This window comes from Mesoplodon mirus, assembly GCF_964341445.2.
Source record: "Mesoplodon mirus genome assembly, chromosome: 7".
NCBI classification, from domain to species: domain Eukaryota; kingdom Metazoa; phylum Chordata; class Mammalia; order Artiodactyla; family Ziphiidae; genus Mesoplodon; species Mesoplodon mirus.
Window position 1 is genome coordinate 127914181 of NC_138983.1, and position 22816 is coordinate 127936996.

General features: G+C 56.4%; 1 protein-coding gene across 1 annotated transcript in view; it reads right to left on the reverse strand.

The window, feature by feature from the left end:
• Window positions 1-4940: 4940 nt before the first annotated feature.
• Window positions 4941-22816, reverse strand: part of NECTIN1 (nectin cell adhesion molecule 1) — a 68833-nt gene continuing 50957 nt past the window's right edge. Inside the window, exons 2-6 of the mRNA XM_082628732.1 lie at window positions 21841-22191; window positions 21001-21303; window positions 20458-20575; window positions 18816-18967; window positions 4941-9263 (exon numbers count right to left, since the gene is read on the reverse strand). Of these exons, the coding sequence (XP_082484858.1) occupies window positions 8716-9263; window positions 18816-18967; window positions 20458-20575; window positions 21001-21303; window positions 21841-22191 (1472 nt within the window). The 3' untranslated portion in view covers window positions 4941-8715. The remainder of the gene's footprint in view (window positions 9264-18815; window positions 18968-20457; window positions 20576-21000; window positions 21304-21840; window positions 22192-22816) is intronic.

Below are 22816 nucleotides of genomic sequence, written 5' to 3' on the forward strand. Positions count from 1 at the left end.
TGAATAGAGAAATTGCCCTTTGATGCTAGGGCTTAGCTCTAGAGGTAGTGCGGTGCCCCTCTCCAGAGGCACCTGGGATGCTTGGAGGACAGCCCTGCCTTGGGGAGGTTGGGCCATACCACCTGCAAGATCTCTTGACTCTCACTTGGATGAGTTCAGTTTGGTTCAATCTTTATTGACCACCCACTCTGTCCACCCTGGGCTGGGTGCTGAGGATGAATAAGATGGGATCCCAGCCCTCCAGGGGCTTACACCCTGGTAGGAAGGCAGCTTGTGTGGTTCTATCACTTGCTGACTCTTTTCTCATCCATGGAGGCTCTCTCGAGGCTGAGGGTCCCATGGAGATGAGCTGGCCACTAACTGAGGGGACAGTGGGTGGGAGGAGTTCAGGCTGAGGGCACCCCAGCCTGCCGGTCTGTGAGTCAGTTATTCCCCCAAAGGTCTTTGCTCCCTGTGGAATGGAATACCTTCCTCAGAGAAGGCTCTGGAGGGGCCCTCTGGCTAGTCCTTGGGCAAGGAGGAAAGGGCATACGGGGCCCGGGTGTGCCACCTTCCCTCTCTGTCTCTCTCCGAGGGTCCCCCCTCCTCTTCCTAACTGGACTCTAAGGGGACTATCGCTGTCCTTCATAAACCCCACTTGCTTCTTCTAAGGTGGTCTCACTATGGAGCAACATCCCCATTCGGGGTGGGCCTGTGAGACTGCCTGCCTGAGCTTTTAACTCAGGATCCCACTTTCCCTCTGACAGGTGCCCAGAGGCCAAGCGCTCAGGAATGTTCTAAACCCAGAAAACCTGCTTCATTAGTGTTACAAGCACGGTTCCATCCTGGCCCCCTACTTGCCTCCAGGGACTGGCCTCCATTGCAGTCACTGTCATCCAGGATCCCGTCTCAGAGGGGATGAGGATGGCGATGATGAAGATGATTGATGGTGGTGACAATACAGGGCATATTTGGCACCCAAACTCTTATGTGCATTAACTCACCGAATCACCTGACTACCCACCCCTCAGTCCCTGTTTCCCATCTCATGACATGCCTCTTCCTCATGATTGACACCTTGGATGGCCTCTGCCTCCACCCCGGGGGCTCTGACTCTGGCTGTTCAATGGAACCTCCTAGGTAGCTTGTTGAAAATATAGCTGTCTGGGTCCCAACCCTAGAGCTCTGACCCTATTGGCCTGGGGGTGGGGCCTGGATATTTGATTTTTTAAATCCCCAGGTGATTTGGGTTGTGTGTCCAGGGTTTAGTTCCCTGGCTCAATGGAGCCTGCGGTGTGTGTTGATGATGCCCTGGGGCTGGTTCTTGAGCCAAGCAAGGCCATTCCTATACCTTTCCTAGCTCAGGATGAGTTTGGGTGCAGCAGGGCCAGAACGGCCAGCTTAGATATGGCCCAAGGCCATGAAGCGAGGGTGCCCTCCAGCTAGGGGAGGCGTGGCTGGCAGAGAGGAGGGAGGGAAGTGGGCAATGCTTCCAGCTTCTCATCTGGAAGTTGATGCTGGGGTTGGGGACTGGGATTTGGCCTGGCTCTGCCATCCGGCCTGTAAGCCAAGGCAGAAAATAGGGTTTGGGGGCCCTATACGCCAGTACCAAGCTGGAGCCCAAGAATTGCTCCCCAGAAGTGTCTGGCTGTGGGGAGAGGACAGAGGGGGTCTCGGAGCAGGTCTGGCTGCTGCTCCGCTCCAGCTTTCACAGAGCCCTTTCCTCTTCCATTTTCCCACCAACCTATGTGCCTGTCATTCCTCAAAGCCATTGCAGATACCACCTGTGATATTATGACTTCTATCAGGAAGTGTGTATTTGGCCTTCGTCTTGTTCCTGGCACAAATCCTAAAGCCCTTGGAATTTCCTAAGGAATAAGAGTGAGAGAGGTGTCTTGTCATTCTTAGGATATCCCTTTCAACCACGCCTGAGTTTATCTTAATGAGCTGGCTTTTGGAAAGCACCTAAAGATGGGGGTTGGGTGCCAGGCGAACGAACCAAGTTTGGAACTTTCGACCCCACCCCTGACCTCTGAGGAGGGGAGAGGGGCTGGAAATTGAGTTCAGTCACTAATGGCCAATAATTTAATGGATCACGCCTATGTGAGGAAGCCTCCATAAAACCCGGAAGGACAGGTTTGGAGAGCTTCCAGGTTGGTGCTGGGAGAGGCTAGTTCCCTGAGAGGGCATGGAAGCCCCACGCCCCTTCCCATATACCTCGCCCTCTGCATCTCTTCCATTTAACTGTTCCTGAGTGGGATCCTTTTACACTAAACCAGTAATCTAGCCAGTAAACTGGTTTCCTAAGTTCTACGAGCTGCTCTAGTAAATTAATTGAACGCAGGGAGGGGGTCGTGGGGACCTCTGATTTATAGCCAGCCAGTCAGAAGCACAGGTAACAACCTGGACTCGTGATTAGCAGCTGAAGTGGGAGAGGTCTTGTGCGACTGAGCCCTTAACTGTGAGATCGGATGCTACCTCCAGGTAAATACTGTTAGAATTGAGTTGATTGCTCGGTGGTGTGGGAAAAAACTACATCAGCACTGGGACCAGAATCACACTGTCTTTTCCAGGAAGTCTTCCCCATGGCTCCTGTCTGACCGATGGCTCCACTCAACACCAAGTGCAGCTCCCAAAAGCCCAGTTTACACTCCATGGGTGTTTGTCCTATTCTGGGGCCGGGGGGTGGGGGACTGAGCCTTGGGTCACATCTAGTATACCCCCAAGGGAGTCAGGCTGGTGCCACCCCTTCCCCTGGATTCCTCCTCCTCCTACTGCTCTCAGGACATGGTCTTGTCCTTGAGCATGTTTAGCACATGCTTTCTGATGGTCTGGTTACCAAACCTTAGTTTTCTTTCTAGGCTCCAGTTCTCCACGTGCTAAATGAGTGTGTTGGACTAGAACGATCTCTTTTATTAGAAGAATTAATATAAGATGCTAAATTCCAAGTCGTCCTGGAATACTCTTAACACACCTTTGGTCTGGGGAACTTCTACACATCCTTCAAGGCCCAGGGGAAAATTCACGTCTTCTGTCAAGCCTTTCAGACCTTCCCAGACAAAATTAGTCATTCCCGTTCTGTGCTACCATGACACTTTACACACAGCTCTGCTTCGGTCCATGGCCAGCATGGCACTGTTTTGGGGTTTAGGACCCTGGAGGCTCTGAATTCTTTGAGACCAGGGACCCTGGGTGGGACTATCACAGGGTCGCACAGTGCCTGGCCCAGGGTGGCCAAATGAAGGAATGCATGAGTGGATAAATGAATCCCTCAATTCATCAAGTTCATTCCCTTAACCATCTGCAGAGGGTAAGGTAAGGAGGATGGGAGAGAGGACTCCTGGGTATCCAGAGAGGAGCTTTGGCTGCCCAGCTATCTCAGTTCTGGGCCCACAGTCGAGGTAAGGCAATGGTGGGCACACCCCAGGGGGACCTTGGCCTCTCAGGTGGATCCTGTCTCCAAGCCATCCAGCGTTTGGTCCTCTGCTCTGCTGAGGGTGTGGCTGGAGCACAGGGGCAAGGGCTGACGTTTGGGCAGAAGTAGCCTAACTAGCAGAAGGTTCTTCCAAAGCCTAGCTCAACTAGAAAGCTACGTGTGTCCCGGCCTCCTGGTATCTTGGAGGATGGGGCTGGGTCTGGCTTCTCCAGCCCGGAGAGGCTGTGCCTGGGACTAATTGGCTTGCCCTCCTTCGGCTGCTGGAGAAAGTCTTGGCTAATTTGCCGGAACGCTCTAGTTAAATGCCAATTAGGACATTCTGTCCATCGCTCTCTTCCAATCTATTAATAATGTAATTAAGCATTTATTGCCTGTGCAAATTAAAAATTAACTTAAACGGACAGCCTGGAGAACTGAGGAAGTGACCACTTAAACAACCAATTTGCATCTCACTCGAGTGTCGACATCCAAACACAGTCTAAGGTGCTGGGTTTGACCTTCCAGTGAGGGACCCAGCCAGCTGCCAACAGCTGCTGGCTTCTCATGCTCCGCCCCAGTCCTATGTATGGAGGGCGTGGTCTTGCCCCAGATGGGCGGGAGGGCTTGCTGCTGGGCAGCCACCTAGGCTTCCAGCGTCCCCATCCCCTTTTCTCAGGGGTGTATGGTGTGGATTTCAGTGAAAGAAGATGCTGCTGGGGGTGGCTGGGAGGGGGCAGTCACTGAAGCCCCTGCCACTGCCACCCCTGGATCGATTTGTCCTGCATTCCAGCCCAGGAGATGGGAAGCAGATGGTGCTAGAGTGGGGAGGGGCGAGGTATCCAAGGAACTAGGAGACCTTCCTTCCAACCAGCCCCCTGGGCGGTGGGGCGGGGTCTCTGAGAGCTTGCAGGGGATGCAGTATCCTCCAAAAAGATGAGAGGATAAAGCTCCTGTCTCTGCCCTGTCCCCAGGGATCTGTCTAACATGACAGGTGTGACATTGCTGGTTTTCTTCTCCAAACCGCCACAGAAGGGGACTTGGCAGGAAGGAACTGGACAGTGGGGGGGGTGGGGGGGTGGGGGGGGTGAGGAGGGGAATTGGAGGGGCCTGAGTAGGAGCTCTGGGGCAGGAGGGCCGGGGACTCTAGCCAGCACAGGGCCCTCCCTCTGCACCATTGGTCCCCAGACTCTCAGGCCGCATGTTGAAGGGCTCCCTGCTTGTGTCTGAGCGGCCAACCCCTCCCGATGCTGCTGTCCACGGTGGTGCCACTTGTGTGGAAGGCGGTTCAGTGGCAGCCCGGGAGCTGTGCTGAGGACTCAGGCAGGACCCTCACGTTTGCCCTTGGGGCTCCAGCGAGAGGGCGGGTTGGGGCTCCTTTGGCCTGGGCAGGGGGCTCCTTCGGGGTCCGAGTCAGTGTTCCAGAGCCATGGGAACGGGGCCCAGGGTGGAGGCTGCCTTCCTTGCACTAGGGCGCTGGCTCATCCCCACCGTACCCTGTCCTGCCCCCAGGTCTGTGGGGAAGGGCCCAGCTCCCAAGGGACACGAAGCAACCGGGGTTGTTTTAAAGACTTTATTTATAAAAAAGTACATTTTTTTTTCCTCAGTACATTTTTCAACCCATCATTTTTTTTTTATACAAGTAAAAGGGGGTGATGCAAACACCCCCTGGGTTAGAACCAGGAGAATCTGCTGGGCCGTCCCTGGGACCAAAGACAAAAACAGTGACTAAGAAATTGAAGCAAAGGTTGTGCATCACACTCCGGGGGGAGGGGAGGGGGCAGCTTCTCCTGGATTTTGTTTCCATTTATACAAAAAAAGAAAACCCTTTTTTTTGTTTGTTTGTTTCCGGCCAAGAATCCCATTCCTCACAGCAGGAGTCAGAGAAGCAGCAGCACCGGCGGGGCAGAGGCTCCTCTGGCCTCACAATCGGGCGGCAGCAGCGAGGTCCCAGAAGCCCTCGCCGCCTGGGCCACGGCACAGGGGCCTGGGCACGTCTCCCCGTGGGCCTGGGGCCTGGTGGGGCCCACCTGAGGGTTCCCGGTGGCAGTCAGGCCTAGAAGGTCTCCGTCTGGCCCCCGGGAGGCCTGGCAGCTCTCCCCTCCTCCCACGTGAGCTGCCCACACCACCTGACACAATCCCCGATTCCTCTGCTTGGAGGACGGCAGAAAAATTATTGCACCAGTGACTCGGGCACATGGGAGGGGGTTGGCATGGGGGCACATGCCTGGGAAACAGGGCCCCCGTGAGTCTCTCTTATGGCCCGAGCGCTGGGAAATCAGTTTTTCCTGAAGGGTTTTCAGCAGGACCAGCCCAGCCCCTTGGCATGTCTGTGGGGCTGGGGCACCTGTGCTTGGGTCTGTCGGGGGGTGTGCGCCCCCGTGCACGCACGGGCCAGGCCTGACGCGGCTGCACGTGCATGCCTGTGTTCCCTGATTCCACGCTGCTGCTCTTCAGATACTTCTGATCCAAGGGGACTCAGAGGGTTGTTACACATTAGAACAATATCAAAATCTTAAGGAAAGAGGGGTATTGGTGGAGTGGGGGGGCCGGCAAGGACGGGGAGGGCAACAAGAGGCAGGATGACAAGTGGGGAGGCCTTGGCACAATGCAGACCAAGTTTATTTCATTTCCAGCAAAGGCAGAAGCTCAGCTCATGTTGGGGGCACGGAGAAACAAGACGTCCTCGTCTCTCTGCTGGGCCAGACCTCCCCTGTGCCAGCGGCTGTGGCTATGGGCCCAGCAGTAGTACCCACCGCCCCACAAACTTGGGGCACAGAAAACCCTGTCACCCCAGGCCCAAGTGCCGACCCCGGCCTCGTGCCGACTCTTGGCCCCGGGTAGCAGCTGCCCTGCTGGGCGTGCTGCTGATGGGTCCCTGCCAAGGCAGGAGCCTTCTACGTGGCCCACACATCTGGCATGGACCCCACAATTTGTGCTTTGCTGGAGGGGAGGGCTTGGAGGTGCCTTAAGGGGGACTCAGTGCTTTGGCTAGGCCTGGGGGCCTCCTAAGTCCATCATATAAGGAGGAAGAGGGGTGGCAGTGCAGATAAGGGAGACACAAGAGGAAGAGTCCTTTCAGTCTTGTGATTTCAAGGGGACAGAGAATGCCTCTATCAGGCAGGCCCCTGGGATTTCCTCCTGCCTGGGGGCAGTGGGACCAAGCAGTGGGGCCAGGGTGGTGTGAGGTGGGATGGGGTAGTGATATAACATGGAAAAGGTCCTCTGCCCTGGGGGGGGCGGACACTAATACTGCTGGGAGATGCAGCCCAGCTCCTCCACCCCCTCTGCCCTGTGGCTAGAAAGACCCCAGAAGTTTCTCCCAACTCCACCCCATCCAGTACTCCCAATGCCAAGAGAGGGGAGTACTGCCCCAGGGCTGGCATGGCTTCAGACTTCTGCTACGTGGCTACTGGGTGGTCTGGGCTGGGGCTAGGGCAGTGGGGGCTGGGGGAGGAGCATGACCCAGCTGGCCCACTGGGTCCAGGGTTGCCAGGGCAGAGATGGAGCTGGCTGGGGGTTCCATAGCAGCACCAGGGAGGGGAGGAGTAGGGCGGGAGGCTGGGGGCTCCCTTGGGAAGCCTATGGCAGAGTAGGCTGGTGCCCGTGGGGCACGGAGTGGTCTGCCTTCCTCCCCCCCCAACACTTGTCATCCCACAGAGCCCCTGCACCCTGGGCTGAGTTCACTGGAATCCTCATGGGCAGGTATGAACCTGCCTCTCCCATCCCAGGGTCTTTCCCATCTAGAGTGCTGGGGGGATGGGGTAGGCAAATGGAGGAACTGAGGCACTTGGAGCTGGGGGGGCAAAGAAGGGGCTGGGAGGGGCCTTCCTCCATGGTATCCTGGGGAAGACCATCAGTCTCGAGTGACTGACAGGAACCCAGAGCCCCATTCATGAAGGGAATCCACAACTCAAAGGGAAAGCTTCTCCAGGGTTCCCCACCTCATCCAGAATGGAGACCAGGGATAGCTGAAGCAGGACGGGGAGGGTGGCGAGCGGGAGCTTCAGACTCAGGATCCCTGGCTCCCCATTCCCCTCGCACTTTCTGGCAGGCCCGGAGCAGGTACATTGGCCTTTGTGGGCCAGGAGCTACCTGTGCTCTGCAGAGTCTTATCAGCCTGTGTTTGCAGAGCTCCTATTGTGCGGGCTTCCTTCTCCGGTGCCCTCTGCATTGATCCTCCTTCACCTGTAGCTCCTGGATCTAATTCCCTTCTGGGATCCCAGCTCTGACTCCCCAAGAAAATCAAGAGTTGCTAGTACTTGATAGATAGGGAGAAATTCAAGAAACTTCCATGCTGTAAGGAGCAGTTCAGAGCCAGCCTGAGATGCTAGGGTGGAGGCACCGAAGGGCCTAGTCTCAGCTCTCCCTGGAAGCTTCTGAAGGCTGCCCCCATCCTCAGCTTGAAGGAAGGGGGAGAGGTGGAGCAGAGAGGCGGGCCTTGGGCAGTGTCCAGCCTGGGTAAGGCATGTGACCCCTGGGGGAGCACAGGGGTAGACACGAGTGGCGTGTGTGTGTGTGTGTGTGTGTATGAAGTGTGCGTATGTGTTGGTAGAAGTGTATGGGAAGTGTGGGCCAGAGTCTACCTGGAGTCCTGCTATGTGGGGAGCAGACTGGGGTAAAGAGGAGGGACACACCAGAGCTGGGCCACCTTAACTCCTTGGAGGCCAATGAGGAAAAAAACTGTAAAACTAAACTTGCCTGGAAAATACACTGCCCAAGGCCTCAGGTGGAGACCTCAGCTTGATTCACTTAACAAAGACAACCCTGGGTGCTTCGGAAAAGCCACCCCCCCTCCCCTACCCCTTGGGCGCAATGGCTGCCTAGACCGGGGGTCCGAACTCCAGCTGGTCAGCTCATGGTGGGATGGGGGAGGGGGTGCCGGGTTCCCTCTTCCAGGGAAAAAGGAGCAGCATCTGGGGTTGGTGGCAGGGGGCTTCTCCTCTTGGAGCCCCTTCGGCCCTCCACCCGCAGAGAGAGGACACGGACAAATTCCAGTGTTGGGGGCAGGGGAGGGCTGGCTCCCCAAACCCCGGAGGGACATCTAGGTACACAAGACGGGACTAGGGCTCCCTGCGGAGGGAGGCAGGTGGGGTCAGGGGAGGAAAGGTACCAGCAACACCAAAGCCACAGTGAACACACACCATGGGGGAGGGCGGGGGGGGCAGGGAGGAAGTCAAAACAAAGCCAGGTCACGTGCCCTGGGCTCCCAGGTACCCCGAGCAGCTGGGTGAGTCTCTGCCGAGCTCCTGGGGCAGTGGACGGTGGGGGGCGGGCAGGGGGCGTGCGGGTGTGGGCTTGGGGCAGGGGCTCTGCAGACGGGGCTACACGTACCACTCCTTCTTGGAAATGAAAGACCCGTCGTTCTGAGAAACCATGTTTTCCGCCAAGTCCAGCTGCTCAGGGTCGTACTGGTAGCCCAGAGTCCGGTCCCCGTAGCAGCCGTCCTGACGGGCCTCCGCCTCATCCACCGTGAAGTAGGGCCGCTTGGCGTCCTCGTCGTATTTGGGGTGAGGGCCGCCCACCTTGCGCTCGCCCCCTCCGCCGTCCTCCTCCTCTTCCTCCTCGTAGCTGCTGCCGCCCAGGGGGCCGGCTTTCTTCTCGTCGTCCGAGTCCTCAGGGTACTGCAGGTTCTGGGCCATGGGCGGGTGGTGCTGGGGGATGCCGGCCTTGCTGTAGCCATTGCCGTACACGTGCTTCTTGGTGCTGTAGTCACCCTTGAAGGTGTGACGGCGCCGGCGCAGGGCCAGCACGATCCCGCCGACCACAATGAGCACCAGCAGGATGCTCCCCACCACGCCCCCAATGATGGCCGTGGGCACTGGCCCGGCGCGCCGCCCGTGTTCGGGAGGAGACGGGGTGTAGGGGAACTCTGGGTGAGGAAGAGAGATGGAGGGGGACAGTGTCAGTGTCTGTTCCTGGGGAGTCAGCAGGGGTGGCAGGGGAGGGAAAGCCAGGAAGTGGGCCCAAGGCCAGCTCCAGTTCCAAAGGCCCCCCTAGCACCCCACCCATCCAGGAGCCCAACACGCTGCAGCGTGGGTAGCTGGGGCCAGGGAGAGGCAGAGACAGCCTCGTAGCCCCAGAGCCCCCATGCTGACTTTCTCCTCGGATGTGGAGCCAGCCCACCCATGACCCAGGGTCCAGTAGACGCCAGTCACCGCCATGACACCCCGTGAAGTAAGTATGCTATTAATTTCCCTCCAGCACATGAAGAGACGGGGCTTAGAGAGGTCAAATAACTTGTCCGAGGCCATCAGCCAATGACGCATCGTTGATTCTCTTGCACCGAAAGCCTGTGCAAATGTCACTGCGCCCCAGCACCACACATTGGCTTCTGAGACTCGGAGCCTGGAGCAGACCGGGTGCCCCACGCCTGATTTCATCTGCTCCAAGGTGCTGGCCCCGTAGATGCCCTGTGAGTGCCAGACGCCCGGGCTGTGGTTCTTGGCTGCAGTCTGGCCCTGCAGGGCAGGGTGGGGGCCAGGGTGCAGCCAAGTTGGGCTATGAGCATAAGATGCTCAGCATGGCTGTGCAGAAAGGGAGTGTGAGAGTACGTGAGTAGCAAAGATGACAAGTATACACAAGCGAGCACGCGTGCCGGCATACACCCTTGTTGCCACGACCGGCCCACACACGTGCTGACGTGATGAACGCGTGTGTACAAATATGTACACACTGAGGACACAGCAGAAACAAGGAGGCAGAAAAGGTGAAAAGAGAAAGGAAGTGGGTGGGCGGGGAGAGAAGGCTGGGCGGGTGTCTGTCTGCCAGTGGGGCCGGGCCAGAGGCCCAAGGGGTCCCCAGGTGAGGCTGAGGGAGGCGGTTCCCAGCACCACCACAGGGTGGCACCGGAGACCACGGCTGGCCCTGGACAGGAGGAGCCGGTGGGCAGGTCCAGGGCAGGCCTGGAGGGCTGACCTCGGCTGCTCTCAGCCCTCCTCTCTTCAGGCCAAGAGAGGCGGTCAATCTGGGCATATGTTCTGGCCTTTGGGAATCTGTTTCTGCCAGCTCACTCCCCGATTCAGCATCACTCACTCCGTGGGAATCCTGTTCCTCCTATGAGACCAGTCCCTCCTCCCAGAGGTGGAGCCGGTCTGGTGTGTGAGCCTGTGGGGTGCTGTCTGCAGCGGGAGCAGGGCAAGGATTCTAGAAGAGAAGAGGAGGGGCCTTCCACGAGTTCGGGTTGGAAGGGCTAATGAAAACGCGGGGGCCGAAGAAGGGAGGCGATTTGCCTGCGTCGCATGGCTGAGCTGGGACCACCCAGAGGCTCCTGCTCGGGCCTCTCCACGGGCGGGAGTTGGCAGAGAGAAGCACAACCACTGGGGACTCAGCTTCCCACTTGTCACCACTGTGTACTCAGTGCAGGTCACCGAGTGGCTGCCCAATAAATATTTATTGAATATTTGTCCTCACCGCCCACTTCCAGAACAGTCTTCCTGAACCTCAAGCGTCTTCTCCTGGTTCACCAGGTCCCATCTGTTTACCGCCCTGAAAAGGGCTGCACACTTGCTCCCCGCGAGGTGGGAGATGTTGCCACAAGAAATGCCCAAGAGGCAGCTGGCAGGAACGTAGCCGCCTCTGTACTTTCAACCTGCCGGCTCCCTCTTCAGTTCTTACCCCGTACCTGCGTGCTCTCTCCTCTTGCCACCTGCCTCCTCACTGCTCCATCCACCCACCCACCCATCCACTCAGCAAACATGTACCGAGCATCTATTTCGCTAGTCACAGGATACAAGGAACTCACAGCCCAGCTGAGGAACCAAATGACACTCTTAGGCAAAGCAGCATGTGGACATCAAGGGCGCTGGCTGATAAGGGCTTCAGGAGTGCAGTGCAGCAAAGTCCTGTGGCCTGGAGTTTGAAAAGGCTTCTTGGAGGAGAGAAGACTTAGGCCAAGCCTTGAAGGATGACTAAGACTTGGAGAGGCCAGCAGAATAAGAAAGGCGTCAGGTGGAGGAACCTGCCCTTCCTCTCTGACGTTTCCTTTGCCTTCCAATAAATACAAGGAGTCCTTGACCCTCAGCTTTCTTTTTGGAGCCTTCTGTCCACAGACTGCACTGCTGGGCCTTCTCTCTGCTCCAGCCGCCTGGCTGGGGTCTCCATCTTTGGACCTTACCCTCTGCTTTCTGTCCTAGGGACAGACCTGGCCTCAGTGTCATGAGTTACCTTGATCCTGCCGGCTCTCCAAACCATCTCGGGTAGCTAGCTCTCCCCCAGCTCTGGGGCTTTATCTCCAAAGGCCTCTGGGACCGCAGTTCCCAAGCTGTGGCCATGGAACCTCAAGCCATTGGCTCAGAGGGCTGGCAAAAATACTGGGGTCAAACGCTTTGGGAAACGTCGGTGGAGACAAAGCATCAGAGCCCTTTCATCTTCTCATGCACGCTGTGAGCTGTAAGAGGAAGACACAGTGTTTCCCAGCCTACTGGAACACAAACCCCACCCTCCTGACTCAAGGACCATTCACAGGAGAAGTATTTGGGGACACACTTTGAACACTCTTCTATCTGGCACAACCTCACTTGGAATTCTCTCCACCCACTCAAGGCCCATCCCTCCCACCATGTTTCACCGTCTTCCCTCCAGACCCACTCCACTCAACACCACAGCTCCACCACCATTTGTCTGCTCTTCCAGTTTAGAATCTTATTTATCTTTGACTCTTCCTTCTCCATCTCTTGGGTCAAAATCTGCCACCAAATCTTGTTGGCTTTTCCTATTCAATAGCTTCTCACTTGACACCAGATTTTACTTTTATAGTAGATCCGTGAATCTCCCACCTTCATTTGGTCTCTGCCCCACCTTTAGTCACTCCATCCACAGCCACCAGGTTAATTTTCACTGTGTAGACACTACCACTCCCTATCTCAAAAGACTAGCAATGACTTCCCCATTGCCTGTTGGACCACGTCAGTCTGGTCTTCAAAGCTTCCATCACGCAGCTTGGTCTTGGGTCTGGCCAACTCACCGTTCTTGCCGTCCAAGTAGATTCTTTTTCTTTAAATTTATTTATTTACTTATTTATTTTTGGCTGTGTTGGGTCTTCGTTTCTGTGCGAGGGCTTTCTCTGGTTGTGGCGAGCGGGGGCCACTCTTCATCGCGGTGCGCGGGCCTCTCACTATCGCGGCCTCTCTTGTTGCAGAGCACAGGCTCCAGACGTGCAAGCTCAGTAGTTGTGGCTCACGGGCCCAGTTGCTCTGCGGCACGTTGGATCTTCCCAGACCAGGGCTTGAACCCGTGTCCCCTGCATTGGCAGGCGGATTCTCAACCACTGCGCCCCCAGGGAAGCCCCCAAGTAGATTCTTTACTGCAGACCTTTGCTCATGCTGTTTCCCCTGCCAGGAATGCCCTTCCTCGTCTCCTTCTGCCTATTTCAGTGCTTCGGCTCCTTCTTTGTGCAGCCTTCTCTTCTCCAGCTCACACTTCTCTTTCTCTTTAGAATGTTTACATACCAGTGGTCTGCAGCTTTTATTCTGGTATAAACAATAGCTTACTCCATTTCGTTAATCATATACTGACATATTACAGTAAGGCCTGATAGAACAACCTGCAGTAAATGCAAATTAGGATCTACCATGATTGGCTCTGGTCCTCCTGCCAGTGTTCAAGTGGCTAAAGTTCTTTTCTTCTGCAGGAACAGGGAGAGGGGTTGAGGAAGTGGCAGTGTCATGATAATTTGGGACCGACTCAATTCAGTGTGTTCCAGTTGTGTACAACATTAGTTCAACTATATTTACTTTTATGCTTTCTGTAGCAACAGAGACCCAAGGAGAAGTAAATCCCTCCTACATTTCACTTGACTAGACTGAATTTTTTGGGCCCCACTAATCACAGTATGGTAGAGTTTACCGTATTGCCTGTTTCACGAGAGTGGCTGTTGTCCCAACTAGTCTGTAAATTCGAATTCAAAGTAAATCTCGAACCTGACCTCTTCTCACCATCTCCATCACTACTACCCTGATCCCAGCCACTGTCCTCTCTCCCCTGGATTGCTGCAATAGCTGCCTAACTGGCTTCCCCAAATCCACTCCTTTCCTGTACAGGCTATTCTCAACATGGCAGCCACAAAGATCCTGCTAAATCTGAGAGCTGAAAATGCTCTACATGATCTGTGCCTCTGCCTTCATCTCTTGCTTTCCTCTCAGCTCGCTCCACTCCCAGCTTCCTCAGGGCCTTTGCACTGGCGGCTCTGCGCCCTGGAAAGCTCCTCCCCCCCAGTGTCCCATGCTCACTGCCTCAACGCCTTCGGGGCTTGGCTCCAACTTCTCATGGAGGTCACCTTCTCACCAAGGCCTCCCCTGACTACCTTATCGAAAATCACAGCTCACGAACTCCCACCCCCAGCACTGTGAACCTCTCACCTTGCTTTTCTTTTTTCCTTATCACCTTCAAAATGACCACATAATTTTTCAAACGTATTTTATCTGTTATTTGTTGTCTGTCCTCCTGTGCTAAAGCGTAAGCTCCACGGGGACAGGGACTTTGGCTCATTGACGTACCCCCCGCCACCTAGACGGCCTGGCACGTGGCCAGAGTTCAAGAACATTTGGTGAATGAATTCTACAAAGGCAAGGCCATGTCTCAGAGGTGAGCCTCTGGGTCTCTTTCCTCTCTAGGGCCTTCTGTTTACCTTTTCCCCACCTGAGTCCTAAGTATGTTTACTCTTCCCTGGAGATTTTTGGGACCAAAGGGAACCCTGGTTATTTTGTCTACTTTAGGGCCAGCCTGCCTAGAGGCAGAAGACCGGTTAAGATGACCTTCCAGCAACACAGACTTGTGTGGAGATGCCAAGTGAGGGTGCAGGAGGAGTGCACGTGGGGACCTAACTCATTTGTAAGCAGAGGTGGCTGTCTGGTGTGGAACGGAGCGCCCTCCCCTTCCACCCCTCCAGCTGTCACATTCAGCCAGTAGCTCCTGTCTTTGTGCCAGTAGCAGAGCCTCAAAGGCCGCAGCTGGTGGGAGAGAAGAGCTGGGCCGTGGGGTCATCTGCGCTTCCTGGTGGGGGACCAGCCGGCTCCCCTCACTTCCTCTTACGAAGCGGGCAGCCCAGCCCCATTGCTGAAGGCTTGCAGCCTCCCCTCGGGGATGGCAGGCTGGCTGGGACCCTGGGGCAGTGGAGGCTCCGCATTCCTTTGGGGTCGGGGGTCTCCTGACTGAGGTGGGTGGGCTAGTACGGGGGCTTTGGATGGATCGGAGGTGGAGTGAGGGTTAGGGTTTAGTCTGGCTCTAGGATCCAGAGGAGGTTTGGGGTCAAAGAGAATGTTCGGGCGTCACAAACTAACGCCTGCTGCTTCCGCAGGCAGGCAGGCAGTGCTCTGGCACCAGAAGCCTAGGCCGGGAAGCTGTGAGAACTACACCTCCCAGTGTGCAGTGCTGCGGGCCCAGGGAGGGGGGAAGGCCTGAGGTCAAGCTCTGGGAAGCCCTTCTCCTGCTCCTGCAGCTGCAGCAGCCGTGCACTGCGCAGACCAGCGGGCAGGGCCTCATCGCGGTGGAGGGGAACTGAATCCTCCCAGGGGTGTGGACGCAGCTGCCTCCCCACAGGCTCCTCAGTGCTGCCGCGGGCGGCCCGGAGGCGGCCACATTTGCCCACAGCACAGCTGCGGGCCCCTTCTGCACACTCAGCACGCAGACATCGCTCGCCTGCTTGCCTGTGCACGTTGACACGCTCAGAGGCACACGCCCACACTCACTCCCGGGCACGCACGCTCGCAGGCTCACACAGCCCTCCCTTCCAGATGGACCTCCAAGCCCCACCAACCCTTGGTCTGAAGGACTCCCGGCCTAAAGCGCAGACCCTGTTGCCTTCACCCCCGATGGCTGAGCCGGCTCAGCGCTGGAAATGGAAACCGGGGACACCCTGCACCCCGGTGGCCTTCCTGCCCGGCTCCTGGGAGTGCCCTGGACACTCTTCTCCGGACAAACCCATCCCAGGGGCAGATGCTGCCTTCTCTGGCCTCTTTAGTCTGGTCAAGGCCATACCCTCGCAGCCCTCCCCGCCCTCAGCGTTGCCCCCAGGGGGAGGACGGAGGGCAGCTCACAGGTCTGTTTTGTGACTAGGGGCCAACCCCATGAAACCGCCCCTGGGAAATGGGCTTCTCTGCGGGCCCGGGCCCCGGGAAGTGTATCTGCAAATGCCGGTGGGTTTGTCTCTTCTGCTGTCAGTCGCACGGCCATAGCCTGGACCCGTCGTTTCCCTCTAGAAAAACACTCATTGTATATACAGCCCCTTACTGGTCCCCCAGGTGCCATCCACACAGCCTCCCAGGCGCTCAGTCTCAACCACCCTCCTTGCCACGCTGCTGCTTTCGGAGGCCGCCCGCGGCCAAGAGAGAGGAAGTTCCCGCCCCCTCGGCCCCAGCCATTCTCCTCCCACACACTTCCTCCATCGCCGCTCACCCACCACTCATCCTTGGAGGAACAACTCAAAGGCCACCTCCTCTGGGATCTGCGATCCCAAGAAGCCTGTGCCAAAGTGTGTCCGTGCAGGTGGTGCAGCGGGCCTGTGCACGCGTGCCCTGCACACACGTGTGTCTCTGGCACGCACCCTGCTGCACGCCTTCCTCTGCCCTGCTCTTCATTTCCCTCACCAGATGCGCCCAGGACAAAGCTATTACCTGTACGATGGCCAGAATGAAAAATTAAATTTCCACTTATCCATCTCGTTCATGCATTCCCTCCAGACCAGCGGGGCTTGGAGCACAGGGCATGGCTGTGCCCCCCGGAGACCAGCCGATGCGGGAGGAAGGCTGGTGGGGTCGGTGGCTGCGCGGAAATTGCCCATGAGTACGAGAGCGAACAGAGCGAACAGCTCTGAAAAGGCTCAGGCCGCCTGGCTGAGTCTTCCTAAGGGGGCCGAGAGACCTTCCCTCGGGACGGCCAGTGAAACAGCTCCTGGGCCCATCAGTGATTCAGGGAGCATCACACTTCCCTGGCTCCTGCCTAACTGGGCTGTCAACGACAGAGTGCCCTTACACAAGGCCCTTCTCACCACCCATGTGTGTGGCTTTGGTGACCACCCCCATCCCGCTCTGTATTTGGGGAGCACGCGAGGACACACCGCATGCCTCTTCCAGCTGGAGCCATGGGCGGCCCCGGCCCACCTTCCCCCCAGGGCCACCTAGGCCTGACCACAGATCCCACTGAGGGCACCACTGGAGCAAACACGCCCAAGGAGGTGGCTCACCTCCACGCTGGTTTCCCTTCCTTCCTTCCCTCTCTTTTCCCAGCCTGGGCCTGGGAAGTTGCTCCCTTTCCTTCCTCCCTGCTCCTGGACCTGCTGTGTCCGCCTGATGAGCAGTCCTGCACTCAAGGTGGACCTGCATTCTCCTGGGCTTTGGGGGAAGGGAGGCCCTGACTTTCCTGTCCCGGCCCTGCCTGTGGGGTAGGGCAGTACCACTTAGCCCCGTAAGCTTAGTGGGCCTCTGGCCGGTCCGCTCATGCCGGGCAGTAGGATCAATGGGAGGTCATTGCTCCCGGGTTTCTTGGCCTCCGCCCCTGATTTCCCAATCAGCAGTTTCCCCAGAGAGCCTGAGTGGTGGAGGGGCGTTGGTGCTCCACTGCTGGGTGAAGGTATTCCCATGCACGAAGTCCACGCTGTGTGCTAGGCCGTGGTATACGGATTTGGCGTGATCAAAAGAAGCCTGAGATAAGTATGATGATCTCTGTATTATAGACTAGGAAGCTGAGGCTCAGAGGGGTGAAGGCCACACAGCCAGGAAGAGCCAGTATGTGAACACATTCAGGCCAAGTCTATGCTCACATGACCTGCATCCCCTCAGGTGGTCATGCTCCCTTATGACATGGTTCACCCTCCTGTGCCACGCGGCCAGAGCTCAGGCGCCTAGGAGGCTCTTATCGAGCTTTGCTCAGACTTTCTCCAGGGGGTGAGAAGTGTGTGACAGTGGCCTTACCATCCTTGCCAACTTGTGGGAACCCCCAGACCCTAGCGTGGGGGAGGGGCTGTCTCAGCTTTCCCCAGGCTCCACCTCTGACACTTCTTTTTTTTTGGGGGGGGGTGTTAAGTAGAAAATAATAGCTCTATCACTTTGCCAAGCAAAGGGGGACAAAGCGGGCTCATGCCTTGAAAACTGTGTGTTCCCTCTGACATTTCTACCACCTTAACCAGTCCGAGAGCCAAGAGTAGGGAGTTGAAGAAAAGAGCAAGTGACAAGTGACCCCACTCTCCTCCCAACTCTGGTGACAGAGGTGACAGAACAGCCCCGAGGACAGATAGGTGCAGCCCTTGGACAGCTTTGGGCTGTTTTATCAGCAGCTGTGCCTTGAATGTACCCACAGGTGAGGTCTCCCACTTATGAGAAACAGGCTCAGAGCTAATGAATCCTCAGGACTTGCCCAAGCTCTGTGCCTGGAGCCAGGAACCACTGCCCAACTTCCAATATCCTTGAACCTAGCTCAACATCTCCCTGAGGTCACTTCCTGTTCAGCTCAGTAGCAGCATGATGTCACTTCCTGTCCTAGGAGGGTCTTTCTGTCACTTTCTCACCTTGGAACTAGCTCAGATACAGGGTTAAAGACACCCTGGTTGCAAAGTTGTGATGGTAGTTTACCCCTCTATTGGCTTGTTTTGATTTTTCCATTAATAATGATAATGACAGAGACAAGATAGTAACCATAGAACATGAGCCATTTATTGACACACTGGTCTGTGCTAGGTACTTGGCCTACGTTATATAAATTCTGACAACAAGCCTTCAAGGCATGTCATATTGTGCCCGTTTTACAGATGAGGGCTTGTCCAGCTGTCTGACACGGAAGCCCATGCTCCTTTCACGTTCCATGTGATGTTTCCCCCAGAACATCCCAGCCCCTGTGTTCCCTTTGCTCTAAGAGGTCAGGAGGCTGAGTCTCCCTCCCATCTGCCCTGAGAGAGAAAAATGCAGGGAAAATAGCAATTCAGTTGCAGGGCACACAAACCACCATGGCTTTGGGCTCTATCCTGGCTTTCCCTCTGTATCTTTGCTTGAGGTAAGCCTCGCCCTCCAGCCCACACAGGTTTCCTGAACTGCAGGAGCAAAGCTCGGAGGCGATGAGCTCCTTCCACAAGCCTACCCCACCAAGGCAGCATCACAGGTGTGTTGTCAGCGACCCATGGGCAGGCTCTAACCACGCCCACCCCCAAAACAGCATTGCTGTAAACAGCACTTCCTTCCTCCATCCTGGAGCCTCCCTCCTGCCCCTCTCTGACTGGAGGTGGTGGGGGTCACCCTGTCTCACACAGAACCTTCACAGAGGAAATAGAAAAGCAAAGCAAGACCAATGGCCAGAGCTCAAGGGAGAACCAGAGAAGCAGGGAGAGGAGACGCAAATTTCCTACAGTGACACAGCCCATAGGTGGCAGATGCTGGCAGTGGAGGAGGCAGTGGGCGCAGAGAGGCGGGGAGTGGCAGGGAAGGCTGCAGCTTCCTACCTGTGATATTGACCTCCACCTGGCCTGAGCGGGTGCCAATGGGGTTGGTGGCCTCACAGACGTAGGTTCCTGCCAGGCTGTAGTTGATAGGTCCCCTGAAGAAGAGAGTTCTGTTCTGGGCCTCCACACCCTTGGGGAGGGAGCCATTCAGCCTGCAGGGATTGGGAGACAAGGCAGAGGGTTATGACCCTCCAGCCCCAAGAAGCTGCCCCTGTGTCACCCACCTGACTTCAACACCATCAGCCCTTTGGCTGAGTTAATAGGCAGCATCTGTCTCGGAAGGGGTAAAAACAATAAAAAACAACAATCATCTCTTGCATTTGGCAGTTTTGTATCATTCAGTGTTTCACATTTGCTCATCACAGCACTGACATGCAGACAGGACAGGGAGATACTGGTTCCACTTAACAGTAGAGAAACAAGGTTCAAGGTCAAGGAAACATAGCTAGAAAGTGACAGCTGGAGTTCTAGCCAGAGCTTTGGACTCTTGGCACAGTGCTCTTTCCACCACACTGGTTCCTGGTAGTTGGTCCTCGGTTTCCTGGGTAGCTGGTTAATAGTCTGGGGTCCTCACCCCAAATCTACTAAAGCTGCACCACTGGGGTCTTGGCCTAGAATTTTAACAAGCTACTCAGGTAATGAGATGTGACCCATGTTTAGGAATTATGTTCCATTTCGCCATCTCATTTTCTTGCTGGGCATGTCACAGGTCTTTTTCACAGGGGGAGAGTCCTAGAAGGTTCCTGAACACAGGAGACCTTTTCCTTCCTCCTGATCCTCCATGCCACAAAACTGTTATTCTGTTGGACCCGGAGCTGAAATTGGCAAGCAGGCCCTGCCCACTCGCACCTTCAGAACTACTTCTGGTTCCAGGAAGTGGATGGTAACAAACAGCTAAGGTATGTCAGTGCCTTCTACTCACTAGAAAAAGAATGTAGACACGATCTGGGCAGCCGTATTCTGGCCACCCATGTCAACCTGCTTCTTAGCTTCCCCACGCCCCTGTCTTTCTGCTTTCTGTGTGTTCCATCCAGCTCTTCTCTGGGAGGAGCCTTGGCTCAGGCCATCAGAGCTGGCTGTTGGGGGGGTGATGAGACTAGACCGTTTGAGGTCCAGGCCCAAAGACCACGAAGCCAAGAATGGGAGGATGGGCCTTGGGACGAGCACACTATGAACACAGGCATCCTGGGCTGACGGCTGCCTCTTCCCTGAGAACCTGGGGGTGCTGGAGAGAAGGAAAAGGAACAAAGAAAGATCTGGGATGCTCCAGAAAGCCAGCTTCCCTGGGGACACCTCGATAAAAATAAATAGTGGGGGCTGGGGTGGGAGTGACTCCAACTGAATCACCACAACATTCTTTATTAGGGAGCAGAAGGAAGGCAGATCACGAGGGAAGCCCCCCTGGCAGAATGGTTTGTCCCACAGACCCTGATGCTGTCAAACAAGGCGGTGTATGTGTGTGTGTGTGTGTGTGTGTGTGTGTGTGTGTGTCTCTCATGGCCCCTCTCCCCTTCTCACCGAGCAACCTGAGCCTAGACCTTCATTTCCTCTCTGCCCAAGGTTTCTGGAGGTGGGGTGGGTGGGCCTCCCTGTGACCAGCAAGGTTCCTGGCAAAGCGACCAGCCAGCCCCGCAGCACTTACGTGGTCCAGTGGTACTCGGTGGCTGGGGGGTTGGCATCAGCTTTGCACTTGAGCTTCACATCCATCCGCTGCAGGTACCAGTTCCCATCAAACCCCTCGATGGTCACCTCGGGCTCGTCTGTGGGACAAGAGGTGATGTTTGAAAAGGGTGAGGTCAGGAGAGCAGAACTTGGGTGAGGGAGGCTCTGATGGGGAAGGGATGGAAGGGGAAGTGACATGGAAACAGCAGGAAGAGGGGGGAGAATGACAGGGAGGGTGGAGGTCACGGACCCTCGCAGCAGAAGTAGCAGGGGAACGAGGAAGGGGGAAAGAGAGGGTGGGCAAAGGGGGAAGAGGAGGGGAGGACAAAGCACCCCCAGAAAGAGAGAGGGAGGAGGAAGGAAAAGAGGAAGGATAAGGGGGTGAGGGAAGGAGGGGTGGGGAGAGTGATGAGAGGTGAGAAGCAAAGGAGGGAGGGCTGGCGAGGGCGGGGGTGGTGTGAGGGGACCGCGGCGCCTGCCCCACCCTGGGAGACCCAGCCCTCCGACACTCCGCCCCGCTCACACTGCACATTGAGGGTGAGGCTTTCCCGGAAGCGGTCCATGTGGTAGTTGACGATGCAGGCCAGGGACTGCTGGTGGGCTTCCCGGCTGGGCACCAGGCGGTAGCGGCTGATGACGGTCACCGTGCCGTTGGGGTTCCGGATCTCCTGGTACTCCGCCTCACCCTTCAGCCGTGTTTCCCAGGACACCACACTGGGAGGCTTCCCATTGGCCGAGGTGCAGGTGGCCACCAGGACCTTGTCATCCTGCCCCTTCCTGGCTCGAAGCACTGCCTGGGTGCCCTCTATCCAGTTGGTGGGTTTGGCTGCGGGGAACCAGAGAGAGCCGTGAGTCTGGCTCTGTTGCCTCATCAAGGACACACAGGCCAGGAGGGCAGGTACCTGCCAGGCTTGCTTCAGGTCACCCTGGCCATCCATGCCTCTCAGCTATGCTTCACCAAAGCCCCTCCCAGCACTTCTCACAGGGACCTCTTCGGGTCTAACCCACAGCCTTCCTGCTCTAGTCTTTGTATCCCCTTTTGTCAAGTGGAAGTCTTCTTGGAGTCCTGCTGTGCTCAAGAGGCTCTCTCCCTTACCATGGCGTCTGCCTGCTTCCTGGCCACCTGGAAAGTGCCCCACGGTGGGGCTCCAACCTGAATACTGATCCTCAGCTCTGTCCAGAGCGAAGGCCCAGCCCCCATCCCTAGTGAACTGAGACAGCCTGGTTCGAAGGGACCAGAAGTGCCACGTCCAGAGCATGGGAGCATGCCGACCCAAGGAGAGCATCTGGGGTCACTGAAGATGGCCAAGCCCCCAGGCCACAGGCCCCACCCAAGCAGAGAGGAGTGGTCAGGTCAGCTTACCCATCACAGTGAGATTGAGCTGGCTCTCTCGATTGCCGGCAGGGAAGGTGGCAAACTCGCAGATGTAGACGCCCTCATCCTCCAGCTCCAGGCGGGAGAGGCGAATGGTGCCATCTGTGAAGGAGGGCCGTAGGAACTCCACGCGCTCGCGGTAGGGGGCCAGCACCGAGACGCCCATGGCTGGGTTGTAGATGGCCACGTTCTGCTTGGAGCCATTGGTGGCCTTCTGCCACGTGACCTGGGTGATCTTCACGCCGGGCAGCGGGTTGGCGAAGCTGCAGTGCAGCACCACGTCCGTGCCGATGAAACCGTACATGGAGTCGTTCACCTGGACCACCTGGGTGTGGGCGCCTGGTCGAGGGAGATGGCAGAGGGCGGTCAGGGACAGCCACAGCCCCCGCCCCAACTCCCTGTGCGCTGGTCTTCTATTTTCCAGTAGTCATTATTTTAAAAATTCTGACTCTAAAATAATAATTGCTTGTTATAGAAACACTGTTGTGGGCAATACTTAAAATTCTGAGAGGAAAATGACAACAACCCATGGTCCCACGACTCAGACATATCACTGATCATCTGATAGGAAGTGTTCTCTTTTACATCCTTCTCTATATATCCAGGTAACCATCTGTTGTTTTTTTTTTAAACAAAATCAGAACCATACCGTAATCTGTTCCATAAACTGTCTTTTCACTTAGTGATATATCATCAGTGTTGCTCCATGGCAGTAAATATCCGTCCACACCCTTATTTTTGATGAGGGTTGAATGTGCTGCTTTTTGAGCAGGGGCTCAGCAGAGGAACCACCAGCTGCTTCACCTTCCTGGGCCTCGGTTCCCTCGTCTGATAAATGGGGCGGATAATCCAGTCCTCTCTAGCTCACAGGTTGCTAGGAGAACCAAATGGTATGACGGATGAGGAAGTGCCGGGAGAGCACCGGGGCCCACAGTGGCCATCCTTATGGCCACCTCCACTGTCT